The sequence below is a fragment of the Herpailurus yagouaroundi genome, unplaced genomic scaffold (assembly GCF_014898765.1).
Source record: "Herpailurus yagouaroundi ecotype Mexico unplaced genomic scaffold, PumYag 162, whole genome shotgun sequence".
NCBI classification, from domain to species: Eukaryota; Metazoa; Chordata; class Mammalia; order Carnivora; family Felidae; genus Herpailurus; species Herpailurus yagouaroundi.
Genome location: NW_024412403.1, coordinates 70,487,277 through 70,512,984, shown reverse-complemented (window position 1 = coordinate 70,512,984; position 25,708 = coordinate 70,487,277). Strand labels below are relative to the sequence as shown.

At 46.7% G+C, this 25,708-nt stretch overlaps 1 protein-coding gene across 20 annotated transcripts in view; it reads right to left on the bottom strand.

The window, feature by feature from the left end:
* Positions 1-25,708, bottom strand: part of KALRN (kalirin RhoGEF kinase) — a 673,147-nt gene that overhangs the window by 432,375 nt on the left and 215,064 nt on the right. For all 20 annotated transcript variants that reach the window (XM_040484739.1, XM_040484740.1, XM_040484741.1 and 17 more), the window contains exons 4-5: positions 11,059-11,251; positions 10,128-10,640 (exon numbers count right to left, since the gene is read on the bottom strand). In XM_040484739.1, coding sequence (XP_040340673.1) covers positions 10,128-10,640; positions 11,059-11,251 — 706 coding nt within the window. The remainder of the gene's footprint in view (positions 1-10,127; positions 10,641-11,058; positions 11,252-25,708) is intronic.

Below are 25,708 nucleotides of genomic sequence, written 5' to 3'. Positions count from 1 at the left end.
TTCCCCATCTGCGTTGTTTACATAGCCGGGATAGGCACCTCGGTGGACTTTCTCTATGCAGCAGCTAACTGTTTGCCAGCGCCCCCTGCTCCAACGTGGTAAGGCCTGACCGTAGCCCATCTGCTGGTGGTGTGCCCCAGCACAATATATTTGGCAGTTATTTAATTGGCTTACCTTCAGCAACAGTGTTCTAAGATCTTGCTATCCTGGTCACATGCTTCCACTTCCTTTCCTTTCTACTAGCAGTAGATCTAGTAGCTATTATTCACTGACCAGTTCCTCCTCAAGACCCCTTCCTGGTCTCTCCACGCACCAGGTACCTACCTCGCCTACACACTCTGCTGTCGCATGCTGCCCACTGTCTGCTCCAGCGCCCTTGCTGTGAATGAGGATATACTCTCTGCCCTCCTTCCCCAGGCCCCAGCAGGCCTCCCCATGCCTCTCTTCCATTCCTGATCCCATCTATGCATATGGTCCACCTTGAGTCTACCTCCACAAACTGGCCATCTGCCGAGCACCTACTGGGCTCTGGGCATGTTAGATGCTGTATATACATTTTCTTTACCAATCCTAAGGCGTTTATTAAAATCTACATTTTACTGATAAAGAGACAGCTCACACAGCGTAACCTGGCCACAGAAAGCCATTCAGCTAGCAAGAGGCTGGGCTGGGATTCAAATCCAGGTCTCTGTGACTGCAAAGCCAGTGCTCTTTCTATAAGGGTTGCTGGGTCTTCTGGCCTTTGCTCTCTCTGCCCTCCAGAGGAGGTCTGCACCACACACGGAGCTCTGCCTTAGCTCCACCCACAGAAGGAAGCAGGACCACAAAAGGGAAGAGAAGCAACAGGTTCAGAGAGAATGGAAGCAAAAAGAGTGGCATGAGTGCAGGCTGGAGGGGTGTGAGGGCACGGGGGAGAAAGGTCACAGATGGGAAAGGAAGGAGAGGGGTGCAGGGAAGTAGGCTAGAAGAAAAAGGGAAGGAAGGTGTTTTGGTCCCTGCTGTAGAGACTCAGTTTGTTCTTTCACTTAACAAATTATACCTGAATTTCTTTTTGTTCTTCAAAAACAGTACTTAAGACATTCCTTCCACTTCCCCTACTGGGGCAGAGCTGACCTGTTACCTTTATTCCTTGGGCTACCACCCACTGTCTTCCCAAAAACACTCTAGGCACCCCAGCCCTAATTCCCACCTAGAAAGCAACACAGACCTAGATACTGAACCAGGCTCTAACCACCAGAGTGGGTATTATTTCTGTGCCATCCTTTTCTCATAAGGTACCAGGAATCACATCAATGCCGAACCTGATTTTCCCTATGCTTCTCTACCCAGTGCTTGGGTGGGAGACAGGGTCCCCAGCACCTAGCAGAGGACCTGGCACATAGTAGACATGTAATGTCAGCTGACAAGGGAGTGAATCAGTGAGTGTTTCTCAGTTACTTTCCTGTGCCTCACACAACTTCTGTCTCTGATCAGGACCTTCTGTTTCTAGCTCACCTAAATTGCTACAGACAGAATCAGACAGAAACATTTTTAACGTAGTGTCCATGTTCTCGATTCCAAGGGGCCACTGTGGGGTCCACAGTTCTGTAGGGTCCACTTATAAGTAGAGGCCACATATGCAGGCTATTTACATATGGCTCTCTGGTCTCACCCCTTGGGAGATCTGAGAGGGAGCTCCACCCCTCCGCCCCGTGCCTAGACTTCCTCCCAGTCCTGCCTCCAATCTGCTCTCCACACCCACAGGCCTCCTGCAGATCTGTGACCTCTGTATACACTGGGGCTGAAAATGCAGGAGAGGCAGAAAGGATGGAAGGAAGAGAAAAACAGCTTTGAGAGAAAACACTTGCACATGCACTCTGCAGAACACTGTGACTTGGATTATTTTTGGACTCTAATGTTTCTAATGTTCAAGAGGAGGAAATGAGAAAAGTAAGTAGAGATTCCCAGGACCGGCAGGCTGGAAATAATACAGGACACTGTGTCCTGTCTTGGGGCAGGATACGGACACACTTCCTCACCCTGAGCCCAGGCAGTGGGGGGGTGCAGAGGGTGGTGGCTTAGGCTCCCGTAGGAGGAGGGAGGGCAGGAACAAGAGGGCATGAAGCTTTTCTCCAAAAAAAGCAGGAAATTACAAACTGCCAAGTAAAGACCTTGCCCTCTGGCTGCCTCAAGATTGCAGCTTTTTGAAGCCATCCTCCCAACAAGAAGGGCTCAGGCAAGTGAACCACAGAGACTTGGCCACATGTACCCTGGAGACCTGTCCAGCGCCTTCCCTTTCACTAGAGCAGTGATGAGGACCCCCACCCTCCATTCCTCCCCAGCCCCTGCAGCCACCTCCTAGGTTGCTAGCTGGCCCGTGCACCCCTTCCCCTGCAGGGCAAGGTCAGCGTGTGTGTGTGTGTGTGTGTGTGTGTGTGTGTGTGTGTGTGTGTTGGAGGAGGGGAGTAGTCCCAGCCTCAGAGCAGAGGGCCACCTTCTTACACTGCCCACCCAACTCTTTCCCAGGCATACTTCCCAACCTCACCAAGCCTCAGCTCTCCCACCCACTAAACGATGCCCATATTCACGCCTGCCTGGCCTGCTACACAAAGCAGATGGGAGACCAAATGATGAACCACCAACTGGATGACTTTGGGTGGGTCTCTACTCTGGGTCAAAGATTTTTATGTAAAAGGAAGGGCTGGACCACAAAACCTCTAAGGTCAGGAGTGTGAGAAGACTTTAAAAACTGACATTTAAAAAAATATTATGTATTATAATTGCTACAATGGCACTTCAGTTTGACAAATGACTACGGAGTCATGCTCGCTGCTGACTTGAGGGGTGTGGGGCTTGGACGTGTGGCAAAGAGAAACAGCCAGTGTCTGGCAGGGAGGAGAGGCAGAGGAATTTCTCCACAAGTGGCCTTACTGGTTCTCATCGCTCCAGGCAGGATAAGACTTAGGGTCTTGCTTTGGGCCCTGGGGAATGATCAGAAATGTTTATACCTTGGAGGGAGAGGACAGGAAACAGCAGTGGATACTTTGCCCAGTGACAGGGCATCCTGGGGATGTCCTAAATTGCTAATGTGGTTAACAGACATACAAACAGCAAAACACAATAAGCATGTAACCCTTAGCACAGTGCCCTGATGCCTGCTGCGATGTCCTTCCCCCAGCGGGCCCCATAAATATTTTCTCATAGTAACATGAAAGTAACATTATTTTTTTTTTTTTGCACCGATCTCCAAGAAAATCAAAATACATAGATGTGTTTCTTGGATGGACTGTAGGAAGTGTTTCTGGCCCCAAGTTTGCAGGAGAATAAGACAAATACACTTTTAGCTATAATGCAAAGCAGAAGGTGACAAGTATCTCAGATACATAAGGTACATGGGGAGGGGGCAATCCCATACCCCTGGGAGAATCACTTTCCTCTGTGGCTGCTTCAGGGACAGACTGTTTTCCAAGAGACCTTTCCTGTGGCAACTTCCCAAACCTGGACCCATCACATATGACCCCCATTTGACCTAGGTGCTCCTCTCTGTGCCTCGGGCCAGGGCACCACACAACCTAGTGATCTTTGGGGACCCCTATGAACCTACATCCTAATTGCCAATTTCTCTCACAACTCAATCCTCAATTTTGTTTCATTTAGGGATTACCGAAAATTATCTGGAGCAAGTCCATTGGGAAGATAGCTTGGATGACACTCTGTGTGGTCTTGGCAGGCACCCAGTGACTGAAGAAGAAGCCATGACTGAACCACCACAAGAAGAAGGAAGGGAAATCTGGTGCCAGGCACCTCCACACATCACCCCACTCGATTTTCATAACAGGCCCAGGCAGCTCAGCACCCCCCCCCCTTTTTTTTAAAGCAAGAACAGAACTCGACAGATGATGGTTTTAGTTGCTGAGAAAGACTTACTTTCCATCATCAGCCAAGGTGATAACTCTGAAGAGAGAAGAGCCTACTGTAGATATATAGGGAAGAATGAATAACAAAAAGGCAAAAATGTTTACAGAATTGCTGAGCTATAAAGAGGCTTAGATATCATTAGTACGGCAAGTCTGAAAGGAAGAGGAATGACAGGCACTATTGACTGAGGTGGGTGGGGGTCTTTATCAAACTACTTTGGAGATTCTGATATGTTCCCTTACAAACCTGTTCTCTACCACAATGCCACCACTACGACAGCCACACACATGCCTCACCACCACACTTCTCCCGTTGAAAGGCACTTTCACAAAGAGAGAGTATTAGTAGTGAGAATAGTGTGGTGTAGAAGCAGAAAAGTTAAAAGAAACTGAGTTAGCCCAAATTCTTCATCTTTGTTTTGTTGGGAGCATAACTAGTGGTCAGAGATTAAAGACGTGTGTAAGGTCTCCCAACTGACAAAGTGGCACCTCAGAACCAATCTGAATTCCCACTCACACAGCTCCATTTCAGCCCAGACGGCACCCTTGCATGCAAACAGAATTCCACCATGCAAGGATGAAGATGCAGGAAGGTATTTAGAATTAGGTTCTGCAAAGGGAGCTTCCCCATAGGCAGCATCGTGAGGGTAGGCTCAGGTGACCACTGAGGCCAGTCTCATCAAAGCAAATGCAAAGGTCTCATCTGAGCAGATGCCTGGGTTACAGAGGAGGTGGGCACCTAAATACCACTCCAACTGTGGTCTTGAGCATGTCCCAAGCATTGTTTTACCCATGAAACAAACACACTATGCTGCATAAACCAATAATAAGCATAATTCCAGTACTGGAAGCCCTGCAGAGTGGCTTAGTCCTCCCTCTTTTGGGAATTCTCCCACAAGGTAGTGGGAATATACTCCTTTCTAGAATGGCTTTGGGCAAGACTAGAGCATGGGCCTCCTGGGTAGACATCAGTTTTTATTCAGAAGAGGAGTAGATGAAGGTTTCTCTATCAGTTAAGTCCCTTATACACTGGAACCCTTTGAGGCTCTTGTTTCCTGCAAAGACTGGAAGATTGTGGGCCTTCCGCAGACTGGAAAGTTGGATGGTGCGGCAGCTCCAATATTTTCTTTATCTTTTTTTTTAAGGTTGTATTCATTTTTGAGAGAGGAAGAGAGACAGAGTACAAGCGGGGGAGGGGCAGAGAGAGAGGGAGACACAGAATCCAAAGCAGGCTCCAGGCTCTGAGCTGTCAGCACAGAGCCCGATACGGGACTCAAACCCATGAGCCATGAGATCATGACCTGAGCCGAAGTCATACTCCTAACCAACTGAGCCACCCAGGAGCCCCAGCTCCAGTAGTTTCTGATATATGTCACTGGCATCAGTACATTGGTGGGCATCATGAGGTCACAATGGCTGCCATCATGACGACAAGGCTGGGTTCCCCACAGTGTGTGGGAGGTAGACTTTCTGATCTCAAGGTCTTTTCCAGTTCTGCCGTTCTAAGATGTGCCCTAGGCACCTAGGAAAGGGAGGGGAGCAGCTAGGAAGGATCCTCCACTGAGGAGCAAGAGGGCATGGAATGAGGCTACTTAACGACATTAATACCACAAACCGCCCCCTACTGGGGAAGAGCCCTCCCTTCTCTCTGGTAATGGGATATGACTGCAGGGCAGACACCTCCATCATACAAGGTCCACTGCAGCTGTGGGGGCAATCAGCTGTGAGACAGGTCTGCGAAGAGAGTCGTAATCTGCACCTGGCTAATGAGGACAGCCCGCCTGTGTTCTGTGAGCACAGTGGAGGACAGGCCCATTAGTTACAGGCTAGAGAGCACAGGACCAAGGCAGTGCTGCTCATCTTCCAACAAGACGCATTGTGCACTACTTGTATCACCTCTGAATTGCCCAGCCCTCCCACAAATTGCTCATTAAGGTTTTCCTAACATTTCCGAGCTGCAATATTCCCTCTTCTCTAAAAATCCCCAATCATGGAGGTTGTGCCTAGGGCATGGGGTGCACACAGCAGACATAAGTAATAATAAATAGCAGTTTGTGACAGCTTGCTGTTCCAGGACAGAAATTCTAGCCTACTCATCTTTATCCAAGTGCCTTGTTTGGGGATCATGACAACTGCTCACAGAAGTTCATTAAATGAATAGCGGCCTACTTTACGAGTTATCGTGGAACACAGTCCTTCCTCCCTAAGTGTTTAATTGGCAGAGAAAATGGCTCCCTCCTCACCACCCCCAAGATGAGGAAGGATCATTTCAGGGGTCAGAGGAAAGTGATGAGAAATGGCTTCACTCCCCAAGACCAGGTGGTAAATGGGGAGTACCACGTATTATTCAAGCCCTAGGAAACAGCTGTCACCCCACAGAGCCAGAGGTGACAGACCCAGCACTCACCTCTTTACAAAAGTAGGAGCTGGGTGATCACCAGACTCCTCGATTTGCTAAGAGTTTCCCAGATCTGGAATTACAGGCCTCCGACAAGACTCCCACCAGAAGGGAGGCTAGGACATGGCTCATGCAGTAACTATTTCCTCCCACCCTTGTTTAGATGTGGATCCACGCAGACAACCCTTACCCCAAACCACCACCCTCTTCATCCCCTTTCAAAAACACCAAATAAGTCAAGGGCTGAGCACTTGATTCTGCACAGATATTTTAAATTAATCTTGAAGCAACTTAAAAGGACTGTTTTCTCTCCTGCCCCACACTGAGCACATTTTCTGTGGCAGCTGGGTCAAGCCTGAGCAACATTTTCACCACTGACTCAATATCAAAATATTCCTGAGCTGCCCTCTTCCCATCATTCCTTTCACTCCATGTTTCATTTTTTATATTGTCTCCCCTCCCCCTCTACACACACCAAGCACACCACACACATGCCACACACACATACTTCTTTCTATGGTATGAATACACCACAGAACATGGATCCTAAACTTAGAGTCTCTGCAGAGAACTCAGGGCTTGTGTACTTGGACAGGAAAAAAATATGCCTTTATTGTCACTAACATGTAACTGAAATATAGCATTCCTTTCCGTTATGAATGTAGGCAGCAAACTACATTAATGTTAGCAATACTTGTGCCTCTGACATCAACAGAAACACACACTCAGATCACATCAGGTTTTGCCCTGAAATGTCACTTATGCTCATCACTACTTCAAAATTATGGTAGGTAGAAGACTTCAAATAGAACTTGTTATTTAACAATGTTCCTAAAGAAGTATTCAAGTTATGGTTATTTTAAAAAAATGTAATAACTGTACTTCAATAATTATTTTTCAAGGCCATATGTGTGCGTGTGTGTAATACATACATATACATATATTATATATATGTATGATATGTATGTATATATGTGTGTGTATATACACATATGTGTGTGTACATGTACATATATATTATTTTGTACATTTACAAATGTTACTCTGAGAAGGGTCCACAGGCTTCCCCAGAACAAAGAGGTCCATAGCACAGAAAGGTTAAAAGCACCTGCTGTTGAGTGTGCCTTTGAAGGTGGGATTTGAGGTCGTCCCCAGAATCATCAGGGCATGGGCCAGATGGCTAAGGGGCTAACAGGCAGTGTTCAGTGGTAGCAAGAGGCAGGTCCTGGGAGTGAGAGATAGCAGGGCTATTGGGTTAAAAGTTAGGTTGGGCTTTGGAGACAGACCAAATACTAGCTCTGTCTAACCAAGAGTGTGATCTTGAGAAAAATCACACTCTGGGTTAGAGAAAGAATCAAGCATGAATTGAGAAGATACATGTGTGGCCGAAATTACTGCCTGGCTGACTGGCGCTTGGCTGACTCTAGAAGGTCAGCCTTCCCTACCTGGGGACTTCTGAGGTTAAGGTATTTTGTTTTGTGTGTTTTGTTTGTGAGACAGGCGCTATCTGTGCCCTATGCAGGCTTCCCATATCCTTGAGCTTCACGGGTGCAGGGAAGTGCCTAAAACAAAACACTTCTCGGCAGACCTGAGTCCTCCGTCTCCCCTTATGACCCTGGCTCACTGAAACAGGCACCCAGGCCAGGCTGTAAAGCAGATTCCTTGCCCCAGAGCAGAAGAGACTGCAAGTAAAAAGGAGATGTCCAGATCTTTCCACCATTGGTTACAAGAGCCAAAGTACCTGCCTCTGGCTTCACAGAGCATCTGGCTTCTGACCTGGTGTCTCTCGTCATTTGGTGAGTGGTGACAGTGAGTCTGTAGTCCAAGGGGCCCTTCCTAGAGGGGAGTAGGCCAGGGCTGGAACCAGGCACTGGGCCACTGGGCAAGGAGCCCTCAGGAAGGCTAGGGAGACCTCACAGCTCCTAAGGTTGTGCAAGAAACTCTCCTACATATCTCTTCCCAAAACTGGCTTAAATGAGATTCAAAATTCCTTTTGTAGAAAGGGGCTGTGCAATCTTTAAAAATTACACATATTGGTTTTCATCTGATTATGAACTATAAAAGACTAGAAAGCACAGAATAATTATACGGAGAGGGGCTCCTGGGTGGCTCAGCCAGCTGAGCATCTGACTTTGGCTTAGGTCATGATCTCACAGTTCATGGGTTCAAGCCCTGCGTCGAGCTCTGTGCTGACAGGCCAGAGCTTGGAGCCTGCTTCAGGTTCTGTGTCTCCTTCTCTCTCTGCCCCTCCCCTGCTCACACTCTGTGTCTCTCTCCCTCTCTCTCTATCCAAAATAAATAAAAATGAAAAAAATTATATAAAAAAAGAATATTTATACAGAAATTAAATCAACCATAACCATAAACCCTTGAAATCAAAACTATCAGCACTGTGATGAATTTTGTCCATTTATACCTATGTTGGCACTCTCACATAAATTGGGATAACTATATATAGTTTTATATCCCGATTTCATTACTTACAAACACATAAGGACATTTTCAATATAGGATCTTAAAAGACACAAAACCATTGCATCAGATGCTGTCTATAAAACTCACAGGTTACCACAACGTCACGGTATGCCTAAGAGTGGTATTATGCATTTGAATAGAAGTTATCCCCAGAACACTGATAGGAGGAAAACCTATTTCACTCTTCTTAAAGTGCATATAATAGTAAACTCTCTTCTTTAGCTTGGAGAGAATCTAGAGAAGATACTTCTGTATCCCTGGCAAAGAAGCACTATATGATATTTTTCTTTTTCACTTTCTCACGTGTCCCCTGATAAGGGGAAAGCTTTGAAAATTCACTGCTGGAAAAGTGGGGTCTTGCTTGAGAAAGTACACAGCAGCTGAGGAAAATCCTGCAGAAAGCAGTGGTATGGAAGGAAGAACCTTGTACTTCAAACGGAAGAAAGCTGGATTCATACGTCAAGTCTGCCATTACAGCCCCAGGATCAAAGAGCACCCGTTTCCCGTATATCAGCAGAAACACCACCACCCACCTCAAAGGATCAAAGGGCTACACAGATTAAATAAGACTCTGTATGTGAAAGTGCTTTGTCAACGGTAAAGGACACTGCAGGACAATAATCACGAAGTCGTGTTATTGTGACTGGTAACAGTATTGCTATTCTTGTGGCTTAGCTGGCTTGAACCACTCACTGCATGTCCTGAGAGGGGCAGCATCCAACAGTGCAAAAGTGTGGACTTCACAATCACATCACACTTCTCAGTCTGGCCAAGTTATTTGCCTTCCCAGTTTCTTCATCTATAAAATGGGATAATCGTCATATACCTACCCCTTACAACTCTTGAGATGATTAAAATAAGTTAATTTACACATGGTGCTTACAACAGTATCTGGCACATAATAAACACTACATAAAGGGAGATTTAAAGAGTCAACAATCAGGGCCTGGGTGGCTCAGTCAGTTAAGTGTCTGACTCTTGGTTTCTGCTCAGGTCATGATCTCATGATTTGTGACTTAGAGCCCCGCATCGGACTCTGTGCTGACAGTGTGGAGGCTGCTTGGGATTCTCTCTCTCCCTCTCTCTCTGCCCCCTCCCACCACCCTCCCCCCCCGCTCACTCATGCGCTCGCTCTCTCTCTGTCAAAAATAAATAAATAAACACTTTTTTTTAAAAAAGTCAGTGATCAATGACCAAATAAATCATCCCAAACCAGTAGGCACATTTTTAAAGCTTTTCACAAAAGTATTATTAATCAGAAAGTTGGACCAGCAGCCTCTGTAAGTTCCCCTAAAAAGCTAAGCAGCAACCCCCAATACACACAAGCCCCACTTCAGTCTGGCCGGCTCCCCTCCTACCTTCTCGGCATCCTGCTCAAAAAGCCGTAGCTGGAAGCACTGGTCCAACTTGAGCTTGCGCACATGCCACATCTGGTGCAGGTGCTGCCGGGTGGAGTGCAGCTTGTCCAGGAGGCTGGTGATCTTGGGCACCAGGCTCTGGAAGTCGGCGCTGCCCGGGATGCAGTTGCGCCCTGAGAAGCCGTCACTGCAGCGGATACACTGCAGCAGCCGCTGCCCCTCCCGGTCCAGCTCCTCCACAGGGGCCTTCAGCACCTTCTTCTTGAGCTGCGTGTGCTCGTCGATGAGCCGCCGTGAGCCTTCCACGTCCACGGGGAACTCCTTCCGGGCCAGCATCTCCTGTAGGTCCTCGAGGCGTGACAGCAGGTGCACAGCACTGTTGAAGAACTCCTCCAGGGAGAGCCGCAGCTCGATCCACTCTTCGTGGTTGTAGTCCAGGGAGCCATCAAACTCCTCGGTCAGCTGGGAGGGGTCCACCAGCTTTGTGAGGCCCTCCACGGACACCATGCTTGTCTGAGAGGGGCAGACACAGAGAGGGGGACTCAGTGATGTGGAGTGCGCAGGGGGAAGACCCCAGGGCAGCCCCAGGCAGAAGACAGAAAGTCAAGGGGAAAGGCTTGACATAAATCCGCACGTTAATGACCACAGCCTGCCTCAGAAAGGGCGAGTGGGAGAGCATGCAGCCCATGGGTCAGGAGCCACAAATCAGCCGGGGTCAGCAGTTTCAACAGACTGGCCGACAGCCCGGGACAATCTCTTGGGCTTTTATTCCTTCCAAGACTTACTGGTAAGGCCACAGTAGCCGACGAATCCTGAAATATCAGCCCCTGCCATCCTGCATATCGTAGGGTAAGTGGAGAAGTAGAAGTGAGAAATGTGTGGGTAGCAGAAGAGAAGGGAAAGGGGGTGCTGAGAGAGAGGTCTGGCTCACCTCAAAGATGAATTTGGAGCTGCCAAAGTTGGTCTTCTGTTTCTGCCAGAAGTTGTCGGGTTTGATGATGAGGGCCACATGGATCTCAGCTGGAAAGGCTTCCTGTAGCGTCTTGAGGAGGGGCTTGATGAGGTCCCACTTGGAGCCCCGCATGTCGATGATGACGGTGAAGCCACGTTTGCACACGTCCTCACTGTGGGGAGGTCAGAGGTCAGGCATGGTCACTCTGGGTGGCTAAGACTTTGGGGAACGCAGTCAGAAAGCATCCAGAAAGCTGCTTTCCTTTTCACCTGGACCCCTCCAGCTTCACACCATGTTTCCTGGCTGCCTTCTAACCCAACTCAAAATGCACTGCCTCAGAAAACCTTTAGATTAACCCCATCTGACCTAGGGCATTCTGGCTTCTTCCAGCACTTAGCACGTAACTCACCCCTCTCTACGGTCAGTCGTACTTGTTGGGATGTTTATGTGCAAGCGTTCACAGTTGTATTTGATTTTCTTTTAATTTTTGTCTCCTTTTCTTGCTCCTGGCATGAATCATGATTTCCCCATTTGAATACAAGCTCTTCAAAGACAAGGACCCTACTGCCCTTAAACATGACATGAAAAGCTTTTGGTATGAGTTCTGACCTTCCTGTGCCTACCTCAATACAGACACTGGTATGCTTTACCACTGAACTCAAAGTGGGCCAAAACATCTTTTTCCTCAGTGGGCTCTAGGCTGATTTGACCAGTGGATTAGCAATGGTACACAGAGCATTGATAACATATATTTGCCACCACTGTATTTAAAATGTATTACTTGTAAAGGCACCTGGGTGACTCAGTTGGCTGAGTGTCCAACTCTTGATTTCAGCTCAGGTCATGATCACACAATTGTGAGATTGAGCCCTGCATAGAGCTCTGCGCTGACAGTGTGGAGCCTGCTTGGGATTCTCTCTCTCCCTCTCTCTATGCCTTTCTGTCTGTCTGTCTCTCTCTCTCTCTCAAAATAAATAAATAAAATAAACATTAAAAAAATGTATTACTTGTAGTTTAAAATGTGTATTGGCTTCTAAAAAAATCATGTTGCTGAGTCATGCGGATTACTCTTAGATGGCCAAGGGTGGGGCTGGTTGGGATGTGGTCCAGTTGTCTCACGTCCTTCCATTACACCAGTCAGGATGTAAAAAGACATGTTTCAGGAAGTTAAAAGAGGGGAAACTACTCTTGAAATCAAGGCCAGATGAAGTGACAGTGACCATCTTGAACACCAAAAAGTAATTAGGCTAAGTGAATCAAGATGTTGCTATATAACTTATTAAGTAGCAAAATTTATTTAAGCACTTGGACTTTAAGTATAACTCCTAAGAAATCAAAGAAAAAAATGAAAGCAAAAATAGTTACAACATGTCAGTTTGGAAGCAATTCTATGTTTTGGTAGTTAGGGGTCTTTCCTTCCATCCGTCTTGGTTTGCTTAACGTATGTATCTATTTTATAACTCAAAATAGATTTTGGTTAGTTCACATTAAAAAAAATTTTTTAATGTTTATTTATTTTTGAGAGAGAGACAGAGACAGAGTGCAAGCAGGGGAGGGGCAGAGAGAGAGGGAGATGCAGAATCCAAAGCAGGCTCCAGGCTCTGAGCTGTCAGCACAGAGCCCGATGCAGGGCTCGAACTCACAAACCATGACATCATGACCTAAGGTGAAGTTGGACACTTAACCAACTGAGCCACCCTGGTGCCCCAATTCACATTTTTATATACATACTGGTGTAGCATTGCTTTAGGGTGTTTTGCTTAATTTCCTATTACCCAGATAGCACTTGCTTAAACCACTGTGCCTGTTGTGTGACCCACAGAGGAGTAACACCGCCTATTAATCACTTACAGCTACTGGAGGTAAGGCCACAATTGGAGGATTTAGGCCACAAAAGGAATCAAAGCCCCCTCTTAAATCTCAACCAGCGTTGAGAATGTCACAGACTGGTGAAGAGACCACAGCTCCTGTGACCTTGTGTCTGTCTCAAGCATAAGGCAGCTCACTTAGGCTTCCCAGTTTGACAGGAAACTCCCCAGGCAAGTTGTTGCTACAAATGACTAGACTCGACAAGAGAGGAAGCCTGAGTCTTTTATTTCTCCCCAAAGCGCGTATCCCAAAGGAAAGGAGTTGCCTCTTCTTTGACGCGTACTGAGTCGACAAGTCACCAGAGCCGTCCATAAAACATTCTCTCTGCCCTATTGTCTGAAAGCAATGTGACTTTTCTTACTGTATGGGATTTCTTTCCCATTAAAAGAGAAACACCTGCTAATTTATAGAAAAGTTAAAATAGTCAAAGACCTATATAAGAGAAGCTCACGATAAGAAGTTACAATACTCTGGTCTATTTCCTTCTAGTCTTTTTTGTGCATGAGGTTTTCACACTATATAGTGTTCTATTTTTCACTGCAATAGGTTTTTTCCTCATATCTAAAATGTCTTAAAACTATTACATTTAATGACACATGGGCCATCTTATACCTATATCCTAACTTATTTAATCATTCTCATTATTTCTTTACAGAAAGGCAAATCAACTTTGCCGTGCACACTAGCAGAGCATGAGAGTAGCCCTCCCCCCTCCCCAGTACTGTCTCATTAGCACTGGCCACTGATTTTTTTTTTTATTTCTTTAATTTTTTAAAGTTTATTTATTTTGAGAGTGTGCGCACGTGTGCATGCACACGCAATGAGGGAGGGGCAGAGTGAGAGAGAAAGAGACAGAAAATCCCGAGCAGGCTCTGTACTATCAGTGCACAGCGTCTACTGTTAGAGTTTGTGGGGCACAAACTCACAAACCTGTGAGATCATGACCTGAGCCAAAATCAAGAGTCAGACACTTAACCAACCGAGCCACCCAAGTGCTCCTGGCCATTGAACTTTTTACATCTTTGCCCATCTTCTAGGAAAAATACTGCATTACATTTAAATACACATTTCTTTGATTACCAGGTATAGCTTATTGTTCCATAAGTATTTCCCTGTGATTACCTGAAGAGTTCTCTTATCTATTTTTCTATTAGAGTTTACTGGTTTCTCTCACTGTTCTTAGCTTCATTTAGCTTGACTTCCACTTGTTACATGCCCACTATATCAGGCACTGCGAGCTGACCGTGGGTCCTGCCTTTCCTTCGAGATGCCCAGCTTCCTTGTTTCCCTGCCCCTCAGGTTCCACTGCTGTAACTGTCCTTTTGCTCACATCCCTAACAACAAATAGTGACTATCCCAGTATGTAAATATAGTGAGCAGCAGCAGCCTATACACTATGAACTAATAATCCCTGACAACTAAAAGTAGAAATCAGGCACTAATATTCTCTAGGAAATTCTCCCTAGCTCAGGAGATGGGGACAGATGCCCAGGGGCTGAGTGCTGAGAGCTAATCTAATTGGCATCTTTCTATGAAAATAGTCTTATCTCCTAAGGTGCTCTGTATGTTTCGTTTCAAGTAAGAAGCATAGTTGGGGGAGGGAAAAGAACTTTTTACCAATGCTTATTCTATGCCAGAGCCTACGCTTAGGCACTTGATACCCATTATTTCATTTTATCCTCACAATAACTTATAAACTTGGTATGGTTATCTCCATGTAAGGAATAATGAAACAGAGGCATGGAATTTGCCTAAGGTCACATGACCACTAAGAGGCTAAACAGAGGGTCAAAACCAGGACTTTAAAGCCTACGCTCAGGTCACTATATCATACTACACCCTACCATATTGCTGCTACATGTGGTGTTCCTGTGATCGGGGGTGGGGGTTAAGAGTTCGTGATGGGGGATTGGATTAGGATGCTCACTGGAGATGAGGGCAATTAGCACAAGGACTCTAAGTGTATGCCCTTCCATTCTGTAGTCTGTGCAAAATCACAAAATCACAGAAACAAGAGAGCATGCATATTGAAAAGTTCCAGCAATTCACTTTGGTTTTGGCACATGAGTAAGAGTCAGAGAGCTATGAGGGGGTGCTGCTCTGAGTGCTTTAGAGAGCCCTGTTCTGTGCTCTGACCCTCCTCTTGCACATTTTCTCCCCCAGGAAACAAGGCAACTTGCCCCATAGAGTCTGTGTTGCCCTCACCCACCTTCTAGACTAAGCTCCTACCACCTAAAACCCTAAAATTCTCTGCCCAAAGGGCCCTTAGCCTACTCCCTGGGCCCATGTGTACTTCTTTCCTAGGTTCAGTTCCCCCAAGGACAAGAAATACCAGCAGTATAAACACAAGAATGTGGCTAGAACATGGATATGTGAACTGAGGTGTCCACACGCATGCAGAAAGACAGAGCTGGGCAGTGGGCAGAGAAGGGAGGCAGACCATGGGCTGGGGGTCAGTCTCCCTGGACTGTCAAGTTCTAGCATGGAACTCAGAGCAGTCCAACAAATATAAAAGTTAAGTTGGCCTCCTAAGTTGCTATGAAAATGCATTTGTCAAAGTAGAGGGTAGACTCTTTAACATTTCGTTAGCTTGCTATATTAATTTTCAACATTTACACATAGGGTATGTGGGTTTCTATTTGTACTCTTGCCCTGGGCATCACAGTTAGAAGCAGGCCTTCTTAGAAGAGACAGGAGTGGAAGCAGACCTCAAATCAGGATGCATCTCATACCATGGCAGGAGCGCTGGATTTATCCTAAGGGCAATGAAGAACCACTGAAGGGTGTCATTTAGGGAAGGAACATGATCAGGTGATTTGGAAGGCTTGCCCTGAAGCTGTGCAGAGGGAGAGTAAATCAGGGTCAGCCAGAGGGAGTGGCAGAAGGAGAAGCAGAGAACCCTCTTCCTTTGGATCTTTGCTAAAATGCCTCCTAAATTAAGTCTCCCTTGGGCCACCCTATTCAAGGCCATGGCTCTCGCCTGGCACTGCCTACTTCCCTGCCCTTATTTTTCTCCTTAGCACTTACTACCATCTGGATCATATATTTTATTTATTTACTTATTGTCCCACTTCCTTCGCTGGAAAGTAACCTCAGTGAGGGCAGGGAGTTTTGTATTGATTCCACTGCTGGATCCCCAATGCCTAATACAGTGCCTGGTGCTTGTTAAGACTCAATACACTGAGGTGGCACTTAAGGCAATGGAATCTAGAACCGGCCTTCTTTGGTCTGAATCCTGGCTCCATCATTCACTTATTGAGGCACTTTAGGCAAGTTACTTTTAACCTCTATGCCTTAGCCCTTTTACTGCAAAACATGAATGAACAGGAATACTAACAGCCTATACTACAGGGCTACTTAAAGGTTAAGTTTGTTAATGCCCATAAAGTGCTTACCATGGTGCTAGACACATAATCTGTACTACGTAAGTCTTAGCTGCTATAAGAGATGCGGTGAGTATCCCACCAGGGACACTTTATTGACCACTGTGCCCAGCCTCCAGCTCTAAAAGTGCTGTAGCTATCAGCTTACACTTGAGATCATCTCTGGAGACTTCCCTGCCGCTGATAGATGACACTTCTCCAAGAGACACGTGGGCAGTGACAACCTCACACCAGGTGGGTGTGTGGGGGGGTGCCTTTCTATTACAAAGGTGCCAAAGCTCAGACCCTCTACCACAAGGTGGAGTAGCTCTGAAGTGTGACTTACGTTGCAGAGCCTTCTCATTCTCCAAGTCGGTCTCCGGCTAGACTTTATCTGAGACCACATCCTTGCTTAGCCCTTCCTCTTCCCTACTCTGCTTCTCCAACTCCCTTAAAGGTTTTATTGAAGAGAATGCCCTTAATGAATAATTTATACCTGAATCCCCATCTGAAGAAACATAGCCTAAAACATACATCCACCAATTTCCTACATACATGAAATTCTGAAGGCAATTTGATATATGGCCTGGAAATTAAAAGAAATCCAGGTTGCAAATTTTGACTCGGGGATTGTACAGTGACTGGCACAGAGTAGGCATTCAATAATATTTGCTGAATGAATACATTCATGAACTATGGTAGTAGATAGGCACAGAAGTGAGTAAGCACCCAGTGAAAATGAGTAAGACGAAGAGAAACTTCCTGAGTCAAAGATAGAATTTATGGGAATATCAGTGTTTCAGAGATGGGAGAAGAAAGTAGATGAGCCTGAGGAAAAATGCAGAGAGGTTAGAGAAAACCAAGAGGGGAAGAAATCAGGGAAGGGAGGATTTCAAGGAGGAACTGCAGTGTCAAATGCTGCAAAGAGGTAAGTCATTAACTGAGGTCAGAACTTTTCCATTTAGCAACTAAGAGGCATCGGTCCCATCGGTCAGGGCAATTTCAGTGGGGTGTTAGCACGGAGATTGGGTGGAGCAGGGAAGCAGTCTTCCTATTTGATCTCTGAGGTGATTATAGGAAATGTCAAAGTCATCTTGGGTTGCTTTTGGCGCACTCCCATCCCTGGCCCTGTCTTCCCAACTCTGGAAACAGCCAGGGTCTGCACACTGCTCTTTGGCTGCCCAAGCCCCAGGTGGCTCCCCAGCCTGCCTCTGCCCCAAGCCTACATGCCCCCAGACCTCTTTTACTCTCAGCATGCTCGATGGAGAGCAATTTGAGTAAACCAATTTACCCTGGAATAAAACAGGTAGCCTTCCTTTTCCCCTTAGGTTATTTACCTTTTAAATAATATTTATTAGCCCAAGTTAAATGATCAGCAGCACATATGGCCACGTTGTATATGGGAAGGAGGGAGCGTAGAAAGGTGAAGCTTGGAGAAATAGGCCTTTAAATCCACTAAAGAGAGGAAGGGAGAGTGAGTGACCCTGCCCATCCGCCACACCCCTTCCTTTAGACAGAGAACGCAGCCACTGCTCACTACCCCTCTGCCCCATTTGTTTCCCATCTGGGGCTTGAGACCTGGAACCCCTGGGCCAGCTTCTTGCCCTTTGTGCGTGGTAAACTGCGTGGTAAACTGTTTCATGGACTCTCGGAGCCCTCAGGCCCAGGACATAAATGTATACTTTATGATTGATTGGATATTTCTTGTACTCAGTTCTAGACCATTTAGTCTTTTGTTCATTACACGTTACTGGAGCTGTTTTCACTCGTGAGAGTTTGTACCATCTCAAAAAAGCATTTGTGCTGCTTTATGCCAATGCTTCTCAAACTTTAGTCACTTTCATTATCACCTAGGACACTTGTTTAAAAATGCTGATTTGGGGAAACCTTTCAGATATTATGATGAAAATCAGTCTGGGATGAGACCCAGGAGTCTCTCCAGGTGATCCAAGGACAATACCTAGACTCTTTTAGGTGTGGCTTTAGTGATACTCACATTGTCTAAATCAGACTAGGATATGCTTTCATAAACAGGTAGCACACAGCTATACCATCAGGGCAATGTTTGCAAGGTCAACCAGCAGCTATGCTCTATAGGAGCCTGCCAAAAATGCTAGCATGTTTCTCTCTCTATCCTCATGTTCTCTCAAACGGAATCATTTATTGGAAGCACAGGCATGGGAGGATTTCTGTGCTCACTTCTCTGCCTTCTTTTTGCAAAACCGAGCTCCTCCTCTCTTGGCCTGGAGAGGCTTTCCCCGAAAGGCCTGGTGGCTGCCTTCCCCAACACAGCAATTCTGTGTTCAAACCAGACGCCTGCTGGAGACCTGCCTTCCCAGGCTTCCTCTCTAAAGGAACTTCTAAATTGCCATTAAATCATTATGAAGCTTCTTATCATGCACTTGACCTGGCAGGCTTATCTAAAATATCTGGGCAAGTCCTGGGTTATCTCTGGGTCCTCCAGGCCCTGCACACATCTGATGCCCCAGAGTTGTCTCTTGACCCATTAGACTGTGAATGGTGTAAGGGCTTTCCCAGGTTTGACTGGTACAGGTGTGGAGGGTCTCAGTGGTGGGCAGTGAAGAACCAATGAATAAGCCTGTTACCACTGACCCTTTTTTTACTCCTGGTGGCCCCCAACACCAAACAGAAATCACAATTTAGCAGCACACTATTGAACCCAGTCCTCCAAAATGGTTTTATTAGGCAAGGCTATTACTATTGCTTATAATGCATTCAAGTGTCTTTGGAGGAGGCTTAAACTCTCCATTCTTTAAACCACTTCCAGCTCATTCACACACTCACTTGATCTGTCTGCTTGTTGGCCTTTGGATTTGCCTCCTCTATTTTAGCTGCTATTATCATCCCAACCCTGTTTCATAGATCTGAAGACTCAATGCCTTTAGCCTGGAGGGAGGGGGCAGGGATTGAGATACCAGCGCCTCAAGCGAAGGGTTGCTCTGGGACCTGAAGAGCAGGGCAAAATGCCTGTCAGGCCAGGTCTTCACCCTGGGTTACAGGTTTGGCTTCAGGAAGCCAAATGCCACTTCTTCCCAATCACTGCTCCCTCAACTCCTCCCTAGGTCCCTGGCCAAGGGAAGCCCAGACCATCCCTCTGGATTCCATTTGGGCCACATCAGTGAACCACCCTGGATATCATCCCTGGTCATCTGGCTAAGGGGTCAGATTTAAATGCCACCTTCTGCCTTGGGCTTTCCCCTGACTTCCTTGTCAGAGGGATCTCCCCCTTGTTAAAATGGACATGTTATCCGTGTCTCTCTAAACTGACTTAATAGTTTCAATCTTATATTAGACTTTGGCCTCTCCTACCTCTATGCCTTTGTGCTTGCCCATACTAACCCCATCTTTGCCTAGATAACTCCTACTCCCATTTCAAAGCTCAACTCACATGCTTCCTCCTCCAAGAAGTCTTCCCATATTGATACATTTCCTCCCATCCCACTGGGATGAAGGTTCTTCCCACACATTGCCATAACCTTGTCCTTACTCTGCATGGCAGCTGTCATATGTGGGGTAACTACTGCCAGGCTCTGGCTAATCAATTTCTTTATCCCTCACAGAGATTTATATGGCTTCACAATGAGAGCCTAGTTATGAAGGTGCTTCATAAATAATATGGTGTCATGTAAATATGTCATATTATTCATTAACTTATTCATCCAACAAATATATACTGAGCCCTTACTTTGTGGCTGGCCTAGTGCTAGACACTAGCAATATAAATGTGAACAAGACAGAAACATGAAGGTTACATTCTATGGAAAGAGAGGGACACAAGAGAGTAGATAGATAAACAGAATAAATGCAAATTGTGATATGTCTTAAGAACTTATCAGGTGGTCAGGACAGGCCACTATGAAGAGCTGAAGTTTAAGCAGAGAACAAAATTCCAAGAAGAAGCTAGTTAAGGAAATACTGTAGAAAGAATGATGCAGGGAGCAGCAACGGCCTGTGCAAAGGCCCTAAGGTAGAAAAGAGCCCGTGTTGCTGGCTGCTCCTCCATTACAAGGAGGAATCAGGGATAGCAAAGTTCAGTAAGCAAGCAGGGGACCAGCAGCGAGACCTCGGCTGGAGCTCTAAATCTTGAGGAGCTCAAAAATCAAGCTGGGGAGAGATATAAACTGAGAGTACAACTAATGAAATGGAGCAGTTGTCTTTGATAAAAATGTCTTTGATACACATATTAATGATACACATATTAATGATAAGAGTTGATTCTATTGAGCATATGAGAATCCAATGTATGCTAAGCATTTTATTCCTCACATAAGACTTACAAGTAGCTGCTATTATTATCCCACTCCATAGCTAAGGAAACTGAGACTCAAAGAGGTTGAGTAACTTGCTTAAAGTCACCAGGAAGAGTCAAAATCAGTATTTGAATCTGGTCTGTTCAATTCCAGTATCTGTCATGCTACCTTGTCTGAGAGACAAAGACAGCTTAAGCTTGAAGCAACTTTAATGCTTACTCCTGCTACTCCTTCATTTTAGAGTTGAGGGCAGCAAGTTCCTGAGCAAGAAAGTGATTTGCTCAGGGTCACACAGGTGGGTGGACATTTTGGCCATGTGGGCCAGACCTCCAGCTGTCAATCTCCCTGCTTCAGGTCTTCTATTAAGCCATGAGAACTCTGGAAATGAGAAGGGAAATTCTCCCCAACCTCAGATAATCTGGTTTGGAGGTTCAGGGTAACCTCTGTTGAGTACTAATGCCCCTTCCCCAGGAATGAGGGCCATCCGGCTGATGGTTTCCACGGTGCTCTGGCAGCAGAGGGATGGCCTGACCTTGTTTGCCCTAGCTTTTGTGGTGCCACCTGAGATTTATCCCACGTCTATGAATGTCCAGCAGTTTCTCACTTGAAACAGCTCCTGGAAAAAATACAACATCGAACCATCTTGATGGCAGGTGTAAGAGCAGAGATCCACAATGAAAATGCCCCAGCAGACCAGGCAAGGGGGCAACAAGTGTTTCTGCTTTGTGTGTTCTGCTGCGGGCTGTTCAGTTGGTGCAAACTGTGGGGTACAGGGTGTCAGCAGTATAGAGTATCAGAATCCTAGTGCTGGCGCCCAGGAAGGCCCAGTGCTTGGGCTGTGATGAAATAATTTTCAAATCAGACCTACTCACCAAGTTGTCTAGGGAAGGTAAGAAATTAAACACTGTGGTAGAGAGCTAGACTGGTCACTGAGCAGTGGATGATGAAGAGGAAGGACAAGGTAAGTGACGGACTCCCTGTTTAATGAGGGCAATACTGGCCCTGCCAACACAACTCTGGCCCTGCAGGTGCAAGCCAATCAGCAATGAAGGATGATTTGGAAGGATGACTGGAGAAGTCTTACCCATCCTGCATGACAGCCTTTAATACCTGGAGACAGTTCTCTGTGAGCAGACAGAAACCAGCAAAGGGAAGAAGGGAGAGGAGCCCCAATGAGTCACCTGCTGTGCCCTTTTCCCTAGAACTGTGCTGTACCACTGTCTCCCTGAAATCATTTCATGAGCTGACTTCTCCATTCAGAATTCAAGCAAAAGAAAGGTCTCTGGAGCTTTGAGAAGGAAAAGATCCCCCTGACCCATGTGTTGGAGTTCACATGCCATTCTCAGGTCTTGGAGAGTCTCTGGCTGTAGGATCTAGATTTCCTTTCAGTTTTTCATCCATCCCTCTGATCTGGGTTAACCCTTTTCTACTCCTTATTGCTATTCTCACAGCAGCCCTCTGCAGATTGCCCCAAACCACACCACACCCATTTTCTTAAACAACCAGAAATCAGCAGGTGTTAAAGAAAAGTGTTAAAGACACATTAGCACCTGCGTTAAGCTTTCTAATTGGTATAATCAGAAGCAGTGAAAAGAACACATGGAGGAGACAGTGCCTTACTGAGAAAAGAGCCACTCTCCAGGGAACATTGTGCGGTGAATGAGCATTTGCTGGCACAGATAGTTCTCAAACTCACCCTTCGAAACGTGGAGGGCTCTGGGATGGCTGGGTGGCTGATAGGTGGGAGAGAGGAGCTCTGAGAGGTGGCAGGACTCCCTGGCCTGTTGTGGACCTCTCTTGCCTGGCTCACAGGTGATGGTCCACCATCAGGTGGCTTTCTGTCACAATGGGAGGTTCATCTACCATCAAGGTCTCCTCAGAATCCATGTCGATCCATCCAGAGGTTTTTTTCTTTGTTTCTTGTTTTTTGTTTGTTTTATTGGAAGACACTGTCTACTTTCCCAGGTCATGATTATTCCACAGAATTTGTGTCTTTTCTACCCATTGAACAAGACATTTTTTGCCTCTGGGCCTCTGACCTGTGATGCCAGGGCTGGGGGACAAAGGTCAAAATAATGCTTTGTTCTAAACCAAAGCCTCAATTCCTCCTCTGTAAAGTGAGGAGACTCTGACTAATTGGTCAGAGATTGGACTTAGTGGTGTTTAAAAGTTCCCTGGTAATTCAAAGGTACATCCATAGTTAAGTCACTACTACGGTAAAGATTCTGCAGATTTCCTTGCCCATTTCCAGGTCTAGGAGCTCCCTCTTTGTCAGTTCCCTGGGCCCAACTTTCCCAAAAACAAACCCAACTCCTGCCCAAGTCAGAGTCCCAGAGAAGCCTTACACTGGAGAACAAAAGAAGAGGCCAACATTTTCCAAGTCTTTAAAGTCTATTCCCTAATTCCACTCAAATGAAGCTGTTTAAACAAACAAACAAACAAACAAACAAACAAACAAACAAACAAACAATGCTGACTGCAAATGTGCCCAAAGCAAGGCTGATTGTCTTTCTTCCCCTCTCCCACCTGCCACCCCTCTCCCGCCCCCACCCAGGGTGTAGGAAAATATTAAATAGTACAGACTCAGCTTCCAAGATTACTTACTCCAAGTATCCCCACGGGGCGCCTGGGTGGCTCAGTCGGTTGAGCGGCCGACTTCGGCTCGGGTCATGATCTCACGGTCTGTGAGTTCGAGCCACGCGTCGGGCTCTGTGCTGACAGCTCAGAGCCTGGAGCCTGTTTCAGATTCTGTGTCTCCCTCTCTCTGACCCTCCCCCGTTCATGCTCTGTCTCTGTCTCAAAAATAAATAAACGTTAAAAAAAAAAATTAAAAAAAAAAAAGTATCCCCAGATGTGGCCATACAATGAGACGTCTAGTGGCCTAAAAAACACAGCAGGACCTCACATCTGCATTATTGACTTGTCCTAGATGCTGCCTTTAAACAAAACACTTTCTAAAAAGTCAAATCTGCTTAGAGTCAAAAGAGAATGACACAGGCTGAAGGGAGCTTCCAAAGAGAGTTCTGGAAATGGCATGGGTGACAGCAGTACCAAGGTGAAAGCACCCAGCCTTCCAAAGCATGGCTACCTCAGAGGGGCCAGCCCGGGTTAGCTGCACAAACCCTGGTGTCCTGACTAACCAGCCAGGTCACCTGACAGTCTCAAACACACATTCCATTCACCAAAGGAAGAGGCCTTGCTTTCTAAATCTGACTGGCCTGTGGGCAGGACACTTGGAAGGGGGAAGAAGAGCTTAGAAGGTCTTAGAGAAGGACCAGAACTGTTGCTTGTAGAAATCTGGGGCTGGCTGGCAGAGAGGGACAGTGGCAGAGGGGCACATTCAGGGAGGCTGGGATAGAAACTGATGTGACTATTTCCCGACAGCAGCCTCCTGTCCCATTTCCTACGGTGCCCACAGAGATGTTCATCCTTTCCTTCTGGGGCATTCAGAACATGAGGCAGAAACAAAACAGAAACCAAAGCAAGCAGAGGAAAAGAAATAGCGGACTGGAAACGGAAACCACAACCTCTCCACACAGCCCTCCCCTTTTCCTGTCCTCTCCAGACAGACTCCAGGGCCAAGCTCCCCGGGCCTTTTCCACTGCCCCATCTTTCTCCCATAGTCAGGCCGGGTGAACAACAGTATCTTTTAATGTTAAAAAAAAGTCATTATAATCACTGATCAAAAATCTGTGGGTAGCAAACCAAAGATGGAGCCCCGCTCCTGTCTAACCACAGTGCCCTCAGTCACCCCAACAAAGATGCAGGAAACTCTTCCAAAACAGGGAGAAAGAAAAGAGAGAAGAGAGGGGGCCCAAGAGAGGCTGCAAAGGTGGGGCCAGTGCTGCCAGCCTTCCTTGCTCACCCCAATCCCTGTTGCCCTCACCACTCCTTCTCCTCCGCCTGCTGCACCGTCACCTCTCCCCACCCTCGCAAGGGACCCTCCACTCTCCAGCTGGGCTCTGGTTTCCTGGCAGGGCAGGTAGAATCCTCATTAATAAACCACACGTTTCCTCTGGGAAACCGTCTTTGGTCAAATCGTGCCTGTGCACACCTCCACTCCTTCCCCTCCTCCTTCTCAAGTAATGGTACTTTCTTGAAAGCCCGGTGCTATTTGCCTACAGCACATGCAGACACATGCCCAAACAAACCTACCAACACAGACACCCTCGGCTACCCCTCACACAGCTACTCCTGCATGCCCACCACATTCTACCAACACAGGAGACCTCCTTCCCATGGGGCGGGAAGCCCTTGTGCTGCAGCCAGCCTTCCTTCCCTCAGACACCCAGACGGAGGTGCCCTGGCCAAGGGCACTGATGAGATCCCTGTGATGTATATGGAAGAAAAACCCTATAATGGCTTAGGCACAAGGGGGAGCCTGAAAGCAGCAAGGGAGGTCAGAGAGCCAGACAGAGGAAACCTGAGGGAGGGGGACATGTTTGGAACTCGACACTAAATAGGCAGGGCTCCAACAGGTCTTTGTTCCCACCTGCAGCTAGCTCAGAGCCTTAGAAAGCTCACCTGTGAGTGGAAAAGCCTCTGTTTATGACACAGGGGAGGCCCTGACCTCCAGTGCATGCCACTCTGGGGGTCACCTGCTGTCCCACAGGTTCTGCCCATGTCAGGGGGCAGTGTACGGTTGCAGCAACTGGTCCCAGCAACACCACTGGCCAACTGGGAAGCCCTGGGCATGTCAGAGCACTCTCTGGACAGCACTTTACCCTTTTAAAGTGAAGAAATTGGCCTGGCTGACCTCTATAGCCCCTCCTGCCTCAAGCTCCAAGATTTGAATCCACCTACTTCTTTTAAAAATCTAGGTCAAATTTCATGTCCAATAAATCTTCTCTGGTTAAGTCCATTTAACTGGTATGCCTGTTTAACCATTGCCTTGAAATGGTTAATTTTGTCTTCTCCAGTGGACCTTAGAACCTCAAACACACTGTGAGTTGTCCCAAGGGCAAGAACTGGGTGTCCCCTCATTAGCCCATAAGTTCAGGGGCAACCTGAAAAAGCCAGAGGATTATTGGACCATTCTCTCTGAGTTGGTACATATATAAGAACTAAACAATCATCCTGTGTATGCACAGAATGAAATCTCGACCAATTGGCAGGTGTCCTAGTAGA